Source organism: Panicum virgatum, chromosome 2N, assembly GCF_016808335.1.
Source record: "Panicum virgatum strain AP13 chromosome 2N, P.virgatum_v5, whole genome shotgun sequence".
In the NCBI taxonomy this organism is placed as follows: domain Eukaryota; kingdom Viridiplantae; phylum Streptophyta; class Magnoliopsida; order Poales; family Poaceae; genus Panicum; species Panicum virgatum.
This window is the reverse complement of record NC_053146.1, coordinates 53,872,850-53,883,235: the sequence shown is the minus strand read 5'-3', so window position 1 is coordinate 53,883,235 and position 10,386 is coordinate 53,872,850. Positions and strand designations below refer to the sequence as shown.

General features: G+C 53.8%; 3 protein-coding genes and 1 long non-coding RNA gene across 4 annotated transcripts; 3 read left to right on the top strand and 1 right to left on the bottom strand.

Moving 5' to 3' along the window:
• The first annotated feature begins 305 nt into the window (after positions 1–305).
• On the top strand, positions 306–1,366 carry LOC120661296 (dehydration-responsive element-binding protein 1A-like). Its single transcript, XM_039940108.1, has one exon. It carries the CDS (start codon positions 488–490, stop codon positions 1,196–1,198), a length of 711 nt encoding a protein of 236 aa, XP_039796042.1. The 5' UTR covers positions 306–487; the 3' UTR covers positions 1,199–1,366.
• Positions 1,367–4,291: 2,925 nt separating this feature from the next.
• LOC120661295 (dehydration-responsive element-binding protein 1H-like) lies at positions 4,292–5,335 on the top strand. Its single transcript, XM_039940107.1, has one exon. The coding sequence runs from the start codon at positions 4,446–4,448 to the stop codon at positions 5,220–5,222; it is 777 nt and encodes a 258-aa protein (XP_039796041.1). The 5' UTR covers positions 4,292–4,445; the 3' UTR covers positions 5,223–5,335.
• A 2,286-nt stretch (positions 5,336–7,621) lies between these two features.
• On the top strand, positions 7,622–8,670 carry LOC120661293 (dehydration-responsive element-binding protein 1B-like). The gene has a single exon (XM_039940105.1). The coding sequence runs from the start codon at positions 7,710–7,712 to the stop codon at positions 8,388–8,390; it is 681 nt and encodes a 226-aa protein (XP_039796039.1). The 5' UTR covers positions 7,622–7,709; the 3' UTR covers positions 8,391–8,670.
• Positions 8,671–8,902: 232 nt separating this feature from the next.
• LOC120661294 lies at positions 8,903–10,136 on the bottom strand. Its single transcript, XR_005669861.1, has 2 exons — positions 9,448–10,136; positions 8,903–9,380 (listed from the first exon to the last, which is right to left on the bottom strand). It is a non-coding gene; the product is annotated as an uncharacterized LOC120661294 (long non-coding RNA).
• Positions 10,137–10,386: the final 250 nt, after the last annotated feature.

The following is a 10,386-nucleotide window of genomic DNA, read 5'->3' as shown; positions in this document are numbered from 1 at the left end:
GGCACAAACTCAAACCCGTATCCACGCCCGTCGGATTTGGTATCCATGGGTACGCGGATATTTCGTACCCGTTGCCAGCCGTATTTACCGAGCACTCCGTATTCAGGAGAGAGAGACGCCAAACTGCCAAAGGAGTCGTGGTGGTATACTGGTCCACCCCAATAATAAAGAAAGAAAATATCAGGTCACTCTCGAAGCCTCCCACTGTTGCCTTGCAAGTTGCATGCCCAGCCTTACCCAGATGCTCCCCCCCCCCCCCTCCTCTGCTTTCATTCTCCAGCTGTTGTGCTCGTCCACAGGAGGACTGGCCCTTCCCGCGCTTGCTCCCTTCCCGCGCTTTGTACTCTGCTCCCATCCTGCCACCACCTATAAATATCCGCCCGCAAATCCACCATTCGCATCCCAAATCCACCGGAGACACTACTCACTCAGAACCAAGGCGACCAAACATCTTCGAGCTAAGCAACCGAGAGATGATAAGACGAAGATGTGTCCGACGATCAAGAAGGAGATGAGCGCCGAGTCGAGCCCGCCGTGCTGCAGCTGGGCGTCGACCTCAACCTCGTCGCCGGAGCAGGCGCACCACCAGCAGACGGTGTGGACGTCGCCGCCCAAGAAGCCGGCGGGGCGGACCAAGTTCCGGGAGACGCGGCACCCCGTGTTCCGCGGCGTCCGGCGCCGCGGCAACGCCGGGCGGTGGGTGTGCGAGGTGCGCGTGCCGGGCCGCCGCGGCTGCAGGCTCTGGCTCGGCACCTTCGACACCGCCGAGGCCGCGGCGCGCGCGCACGACGCCGCCATGCTCGCCATCGCCGGCGCGGGCGCCTGCCTCAACTTCGCCGACTCCGCGTGGCTGCTCGCCGTCCCGGCCTCGTACGCCAGCCTCGCCGAGGTGCGCCACGCCGTCGCCGAGGCCGTCAAGGGCTTCCAGCGCCGCGAGGCGCTCTCGGTCTCGGAGGACGACGCCGCGTCGTCGTCGGCGCCCTCCTCCCCCGCCAGCGTCGAACTCGACGGGCCTTCCACCGACGGGGAGGAGTCGCCCTCCCCGGCTTTCGAACTGGACGTGTTCAACGACATGAGCTGGGACCTGTACTACGCGAGCATGGCGCAGGCGATGCTCATGGAGCCGCCGTCCGCGGTTCAGGCGTTCGGAGACGACGGCCTCGCCGGCGCCGGAGATGTGCCACTGTGGAGCTACTAGTGGAACTGAAGCCATTGCACTTGGAATTTCACAAATTTGTTTCTCTTGGCTGCCGATGCCAAATTTTTGAGACCGTAGTGGTTAGTGGTTGCTAATTCTGGTAATGAAACAGAGCAAGTTGGGAATAGAAAAACAGAGCGTTCCACCGCTCAACCTTGGACTGCGATACTTTTTGCTCAGCAGCCTTTACACAAAACTGTCTTTTCGCTGTTCGGCTGATTTAAAAACCCGCTGATTTCGGCTGATTTAATAGTACCATGATTTAATAGTATCATGTGAGAAAAAATAAGTCAAAACAAGCCGAAATAAGTCGGAAAAAAACGAACAAGCATCTGGCACATCTTAACTGTGTTCGGCTGGTGCACCAGCCTCCAGCCCTACAGTATTTCTCTCACATATCGCTCCATCACTAGCCTCTAGCCTGCCGAACGCAGTGCTTATTGGTAGAGTGTGAGTGTACTTACAAACATGTTTTTTTATGCTATCTTGTACAGCTTTGTAGCCTTCTACTAGTTCTCCTGCTGGTTCCGTTCAAAAACAACGTGCAAATTATCCCTGTCAAGCTTAAACCACCTAGTTTTGATCCATGCCACTGCTTTTCTCCTTTTACCCTCTTCTCTTTCTTTATCTCCCGGACAGATGAGCCATTCACCCTCTGCTTATGTCTACATTTGTAACATACGTACTGCTATTCCTCTACTTTGAATTCTACTGCAACCGTTTTCAGACTCTTTCCTCAGTCTCCAACCTTCACCAGGTCCGCGCTGTGTAGCTGAGCTCTTGATTCTCCAAGGCTTCAGCACAGCGCCGGAAGCCCGGAACGCCGTGTCCACGCGCTCCAGAGTCCAGAATGCACGGACGGATCCAGAGCCACCAATTTCCAACGGTACATGAACACATTTCTTTTCTTCCGTTAAGGGTCTGTTTAGATGAAACACAAAAACTTTTGGCGTTGGAATCTTGCTAATTTAAAATAATAAATGAAGTCTATTTACAAAACTTTTTGCACAGATGGGTTGTAAATCGCGAGACGAATCTAATGATGCTAATTAATCCATGATTAATCAATAATTAGCGGATAGTTACTGTAGCAATACTGTTGCAAAATATGGATTAAGTAGGCTCATTAGATTCATCTCGCGATTTACAGCCAAAAAATTTCGTAAATAAACTTCATTTAGTACTCTTACATGTGTCGAAATATTCGATGTAACTATTTTTTTATATTTACGGAGTTTATGGGGTAGAAACTAAACCATGCCTAAAAGAAGAACATGTCGCCATCGAGACGTTAACAGCACAACTGTTACCCTCCGTGTCTATCCTTGGCGGAGCAAGTTGAGCCGGCGCCGCGGCGGTTAGCTGGAGCACGGTAGCTACCGCGCGCCAACAACAGCCAGCGGCCAAAGCACCCCGCGCGGAAGCTGCCTCCCCCAGCCCACAAAAAAAAGGAAATCGGCGGCCCCCGGAAGCCGCAAGGGGCGCGGAAGGCAACGCGAAAAGTAAAACGGCGGCCGCGAGCAATAAAAAAAACAAGCGCGGCGGGGCCGTACCGTCGGCGGCTGATATTTCCTGCCGCGGCTGGGGTGCCTGGGCTGTGGGCCCAGCTCACTCGGGCGCCGTCCGCGCGTCGCCGTCACGCCCCGCCGTCGCCGTGGAGGAATCAATTGAAAATCACCGCCCCGGCCGTCGCGCGCGTGATGGCGTCGTGCGGAGCAGCTGGTCCCCCGGAGGCCGGGAGGGGAGGAAGGCGTGCGGAAATCGGAGACGGCCGCCGCTCCCGGGCTGGATACGGCTAGGGAAACGGCTGTCGCTGGTTTCCTTCCTTTCGTTTTCCTACGAGGCGGCGGGGGATTCCGGGGGCAGGGAGGACAGAGAGACGGCTGCCCCGGTATGGACTATGGAGAGAGATTCGGCATGTGCGTTTTCGTTAGCTCAAGGCTCGCTGGATCCAGTATGTTTGGAACTGGTTCGATTATCAGTTTATTTTACTGGACCCGGAAGCTCAGACTTGCATGCGCTCAATATGCGTATATGTTAGAATTGCCAAAACTAAAATTAGAGGCACATTAATTTAGGATATTAATATAACCTAGTTCATGACAAATCAATCTAATGCGGAATAGATTGGTAAACTATTATACCAGCGTTAGTAGTTGCAGCAGCCATTTACGCCTGATCCGTAGAGAAAATAGGCGTTCTTGTCGGTGTAGGAGATGCAGCAGCGAATCGGCATCCTCTGGGCGCCAACGAGAGTTCTTGGCCTTCCAAACCCCTCCAGTGCCCTTAGAGATCAGACTAGCGGCGGCTAAAGTTTTAGATTGAGATGAATGGGTGATTAAGGTGCTAACCACGACCTTATATTTATAGGCACTGTGGGGCTGGGGCCAGCCTCTGGAAACGGGCCTAATAGGCCTGCTGATCACAGCCCATTAGGGTTTTATCATTAGGTTTCTTTAATCGCATTTAGGTGGTTTAAACGCTTTCCTTAATAGTGAAGATCACATATATCTTAACTGATTTTATTTCCAACATTCTTCCACTTGATCGAACGGTTAAGGTTAATGTTCGCATCATACTAATGTTCACCCTTAGTAGTAACAGAAACTACCGGACCAATGCGTCGTCAGTAGCTTGATGCACTACTGGAACCCCATTACCCACAGTCTCACTGAAACACCTCGGTAGAATGCTTATTCGTTAGTTGGGAGTTCATAATGGCCCTAAACCAGAATCTAAAGACTATCCACTAAACTCATATTAATAACGTGCTGCTTAAATACATTCGGTGGTAATTCTTTAGTGAGCGGCTTCCCCCACCCCCCACCCCCATGCCCTCCACTGCAACACCACTGTCAAGCAGCGAGCGGCTCCCCCCCCCCACCCCCACACACACACACACGCCCCGCGCCCCATCAGCTGAAACATATTTTTATTTTATTTTAGTACCCACTCCCCACTCCCCACTCCCCAGCCGGTATCTATTGGCACCAGCTGTCTCCTTTGCCGCGGCCAGCCGGGAGTTCGCCACCGTGGCTTTTCCGCGTGTGAACGCGCCCACATCGCGGGGCATACGCATACCTATAAATACACCTCTCACAAATCCACGCGCTCCACAGACCACTCAGCTCAACCAGTCAAGCTCAACGCAAGCGACCACAAGCACTGAAGCAGCCACTCGACTCCACATACCAAGCTCAAGCATCCACCTGAAGAAAACAGCAGCAGCAGCCAGCAGGAAGCAGCCATGGACATGGGCCGCCTCGAGCGCTCGACCTCCTCCTCCTCGTCCTCCACCACCTCGGCGTCCTCGTCCTCGTCGGGCAGGAACGACAAGGCGTCGCCGCCGACCTCGCCCTCCCCGCCGGCGCCGCCCAAGAAGCGCCCCGCGGGCCGCACCAAGTTCCGCGAGACGCGCCACCCGGTGTTCCGCGGCGTGCGCCGCCGGGGCGCCGCGGGCCGCTGGGTGTGCGAGGTGCGCGTCCCGGGGAACCGCGGCGCGCGCCTGTGGCTCGGCACCTACGTCGCCGCCGAGGCCGCGGCGCGCGCGCACGACGCCGCGATGCTCGCCCTGGGCCGCGGCGGCTCCGGGGCGGGGCTCAACTTCCCGGACTCCGCGTGGCGGCTCGCGCTGCCGCCGCCCTCCGCGCTCCCGAGCCTGGACGACGCCCGCCGCGCCGCCCTCGAGGCCGTCGCGGACTTCCAGCGCCGCTCCGGTGCCAATGACAGCGCCGCCGCCGCGGTCGACAAGGCGACCTCGAGCATGTCGGCTCCGCCGCCGTTGCCGGGCATTTCCGGGTCGCTGGCGACGTCCCTTGAGCACGTACCCGCGGAGGCTGATGAGACGGCGGCGTTGGACGGCGGCGCGTTCGAGCCCGACTGGTTCGGCGACATGGACCTGGACACGTACTACGCCAGCCTCGCGGAGGGTCTGCTCATGGAGCCGCCGCCGCCCCCGGCGGCCGCCTGGGAACATGGCGACTTTGGCGACGGCGGAGCGGACGTCGCGCTCTGGAGCTACTAGAGAGTTTCAAATAAGCTTGACGATCCCCCAACTGATTGTACTGTAATCTGTACTTCTGTAACAAAATTCAAACTTCAACGGTTCAAAGAATTTTGTCTCAAACTTTCCAACCATGTTTTTGCCTTCCGGGCACCATACAACTCGAAGTACTTCCAATCAACAGTTTTTAGCCATAAACTGATCGAAAAAAGAAAGAGGGAACAGGAATGCAACGCTTGCCTCAAAAAGAGTCCTTGAATGAAAGGGCATCCGGCACCCCGTCCGTTCATTTGCGAATTGCGACTGTAACTTGTGATTTTTTTTTTTGGAAAAGGAACTTGTGAGCTTGTGGCGGTCCAACCGTCCAAGAGACCAAGACACGAGCAGCCAGAAGAGGTAACTTTCACGCGCTGGTGATCCGGGCCCAGGTGACTGATCAGGGACATGTTTGGTTACATGTCCCATCAAAATTTCACAAAAAGACAAATGTCCGCATGGAGTACTACAGTGACCACGCTCAATCATCCCCTAATCGTGCGGTCAAATGCCTCATTAGCTAGAGCAACTGCTACAGTACCATAGTTGTAGAGGTAATTTTATAATTAAACTTTATTTAATACTCTTAATTAGTGGTCAAAGCATCAAAAAGTTTTCCTCAAATCTTTTTCACAAAGTAACCAAAGACGGCCCAGATTCCAGAAGATGTCTTCAGACCGAGTCCGGTCATGGGCCCTGCTGGCTGAAGCCACTTTCTGCCGTCAAATTCCTTCCAGTTACGCGAGCTGTTGCTTCACTGGGTCGGAAGGGAAGCAGCCGCGGTCTTTTCGCGCACGCGGGCGTGACAAGCGAGCACTTCCCTTCTCTCATCGCCTCTTTCCTGAATCCCTATGGCCAACACCCAGGACGCAAGCTGTGATACCAAGTTTTTTATTCTAGTACCTCTAATTATCAGGCTCCTGAATATTTTCCACCTGACCAAGTTTTTTATTCTAGTGCTTTGAATACAGGGAGTAGGAGTATCGGGTGGAAAATTTTGCTTCCACTGCCTGTTCGCTGCTGCTCTATTTAGTTTCCAAAAAATTTTCTTGCGCTTAGTAACTTCGAATGTTTGATCACTAATTAGTAGTATTAAATATGGATAACTGACAAAACTCATAGCATAACCCCCAGGTGAAATCGCGAGACGAATCTAATGAACATAATTATACAATGATTAGATAATGTTATGCTACAATAAACAATATCTAATGATGAATTAATTAGGCTTAATAGATTCGCCTCACGATTTCCCATCCATCCGTGTAATTAGTTTTAAAGTTAATCCATTTTTAATGCTCCTAATTAGTACTGTAAAAGAGATCAAAAAAATTTGCCCAAAATTTTTCGGAAACTGAACTGCTGATGCGCAGAACCAGACACAATCGATCAATCCTGGGTTCTCATGCTCCAATACCAAAGCTGGTGCCCCTAAAATAAGAAGGCGAATTCGGTTTCACCAAACACATGTACCGAGCCTATCATGGTCATGGTGACTGTGGCCTATGGATGGCCACTGAAAGACACTCTGCTGAGTGCTGAGGCATCCCAGACATATTCTTTTGCCAGCCTGTTTGGTTCATGCTAGAATTCTAGCACCATATGAATAGTACAAACTTTGACCATTAATTATAGTGTCAAACAAAGTCAGTTTACAAAATCAATTTCGGAACCCCGCGCTAATGACCCTGAAGAATCTAATGAGGCATTTGACCGCGCGATTAGAGGATGGTACTGTAGCATAACTGTAGCTAATTATCGATTAATTACCATCATTAGATTCGTCGTGAAAAGTTACACCCATCCCTAAAAAGATTTTGCAAATTGACTTCATTTAATGCTTCATGCATGCGAGATTCTTTTTTCAAGATTTGTGTGTGCTAGAAATCTAGCATCACCAAACAAGGCCCTAGAACACTAGCTTTGGGTTTTGACTTAAGATGGCCGACGCAGTCTTGGACCTTCAACATCTTCTCTAGTCAAACTCATCACAGGTATTGAACCGGAGCATTGTCAACGGGCGTTACCGCCCAAGCACGAGCCACCGCGAGCAATTCACCCAGGAGATCAGCTTTGAACAGTAAACGGAGACCAGAGCACGCGCCATGGAGCTGCTAGTGGCCAGTGGGAGAGTGACGCCCCAAGGCAAAGAGCAAGAGGCCAAGGCAACCTGGCTGTCGCTGACCGTCGGACCCCACTACCGCGCCGCCGCAGTGGCTGACTTGGACCGCCACGCATGCCGCACCTCCGCGCCACGCTGTCCATTGCCATTTCCAGCTAATCGCTTCTCACTCCCCGCGGCACTGACGAGTGACGACCACCGGCACCGAGTTGACCAGTTACCTATATATACTTTCCGGCCTCCTTCCGCTCCCTCCATCCAAGTCCAAGCTCCACTGCTGCCTCCATCGATCCCAGCTCGACCAGAGACACCTCGCTACTGCCAAGCTGCTGATCCTCAGAGAGCCTGCAATGGATACGCCCTCACCGCCGCCGCCGACCGCGGAGCACGAGGAGTACAGGACGGTGTGGTCGGCGCCACCCAAGAAGCCAGCGGGGCGGACCAAGTTCCGGGAGACGCGGCACCCGGTGTTCCGCGGCGTGCGGCGCCGCGGCCAGGCGGGGCGGTGGGTGTGCGAGCTGCGCGTCCCGGGCCGGCGCGGCTCCAGGCTCTGGCTCGGCACCTTCGCCACGCCCGAGCTGGCGGCGCGCGCGCACGACGCCGCCGCCATCGCGCTCTCCGGCCGCGCCGCCTGCCTCAACTTCGCCGACTCCGCGTGGCTGCTCCCGCCGCTGATTCCCGCGGCGCCGGGAAGCGCGCGCGAGTTCAGGGATGCTGCCGCCGAGGCCGTCGAGGTGTTCCGGCGGCGCTCGGCGTCGGCGTCGGCGTCGGCGCCGTCGTCGCCAGCGGTGGAGACGGCCGACGAGGATGAGGATGACGGCGGCTCGCCTGGCGCAGCGCCGTCGCCCGACGTCTTGTTCGAGCTCGACGACGTGTTCGGGTTGGGCGGCATGGTTGATGCTGGATCGTACTACGCGAGCTTGGCGCAGGGGCTGCTCCTGGACGCGCCGGCCGCCGCTGGAGCGGGAGCGTGGTGGGAGGACGTCGAGCATGGGAGTGGCACCGCTGACATTGCCCTGTGGAGCTACTAGCGTAATGCTACCTCCAATAAAAAAAAGGATGACGTTCACACAAGGAGAATTAGCACATAGAAAACACTGTCCTGCTTGAGTACCAGTAGCTTGTTTCTGACAAATTTCGGATGGTTTATAATTGAGAGAAACAGAGCATATCAGATAGTGAGGGGGTTTTCAATTTTAGAATCAGCATCGTACTAGTTCTCTTGTTGCTCAATTGGCAACGTTAAGTTGTCGAGTTATTTACTCCCTCGGTCCACAAAAGAATGCAATTCTCATTTTTCGAGGAGTCAAATAATTTAAACTTTGACTGAATTTATAGAAAAAAGTAATAACATTCATAATACAAAATAAGTACCATTAGATTAGTTATAGATTATATTTTCATAGTAAATTTATTTGGAGATATAAATAATAATAATATTTAATATAAATTTGGTCAAACTTAAACTAGTTTGACCGGCAGGAATCCCATAATTGCATTCTTTTGTGGACGGAGGAAGTAGAAACGAAGAATGGCTCAGTGCTAGAGAAAAAAACAGATACCTGTGTTGAGAAAAGTCAACGACCTTGTGTTAGCACAACAGGGTAGCAGGGGCAAGGATTGGAAGAATGAGATGCAGAACAGAGGAATTGGGCAGAGAAGAGGTCAACTTCTTGAGAAAGAAGAAACGAGTTGTTACAGATGCAAAAGTATCCTCTCCTCTCCCATCTCTCCCGTTTATATCACTCCATTACACAGGCATCGCCTGATTCACATATGCAAACATGTTGGTCCATTCTGGCCCGTGCACTCTGGGATTGGGCTTCCTGACACGTGGCCCATCTGGTAGCGCTGGAGCCTTGTCTTCTGTTGGAGATGTATCAGGAGCAGTAACACCTTGCCATGGGCAACCTTCATCTCCGGTTCATTGTCTTTCCCCCGGTGAAAATGTATCCAGTGGAGTAAGCAGCAACGTCCGAAGCTATTGGATAGCTTGATCAGGTACAGGCTTTCAGCCAATTCTGTTCAGACATGCTCCAACAAGTCAGCAGGTAGCCAAAACACCTAAATCCTGGAGAAAGGAGATACCTGTGTTCTGTGTATGATTTCACATTTCAGTACCGTTGGTCTGCTCACTTGAGAAGACGACGACGATCGATGGCGTCGTCGACGAAACTGAAATGTACGTCCACTCCGGCGCCACGGCCAAGCGCCCGCGAGCCCGTGACCCCCCATCGCGGTGAGCACTCACACTGTGCCACCGTGGCCGCGCATGGCAAGTTGCACCGGCCCTCGGCCGCGACGCGGCGAGGCCAACTAGAGATCGCATCGGGTAAAATCCGCATGGATACCCGCATGCCCGCGGGCAGGAGCACACCCGTTACCCGCAAGCTGAGGAAGAACAGATCTGCAGCTAGGTTAGGAGCTCTGAGCGGCGGGTGGCCACTGGCCAGGCCACGGCGCGCGGCCAGCGGCGCCATGCCAGGTTGCTGGAGCGCATGCCCTGCGTGGCCTCCCAGCGTGGGCCCTGCGTGGCCTCCCCGTGTGGCTTTTCCGTTGACTAGGATGGATCGCAGGCTGAGCTCGAGGAGCACAGGGAGGAGTGGGGAGGACTGAGCGGCGCACAGGCTGGACGAGGGAGGAGAGGGGCGGGCGACGGGCGCCGGCGCGCAGGAAGGTGAAAGAATGAGCAGGAAGGGGGCGGGAGTTGTGCGACACGGAGAAGTGCAGGGACTCGGTGAGGCGGCTCGGTGCGGGAGGAGCAAAGGAAGAATGAGATGAGGAGAAACCCTAAATGAATTTTTTATATTAGGGGTTTAGGGTCCACATGTCAACCACTAAATCGGGTTTGGCGGGTTTGCGGAAACTAATATCATTTTTTCAAACCCGTTAGCAAATACCCGTCGGGTTTAAGATTGTACCCGCGCCCACAGGCATAAATCCAAACCCGTATCTACGCCCGTCGGGTTTGCTATCCACAGGTACGCGGATATTTTATACCTATTGCCATCTTTTAAGGCCAACTCG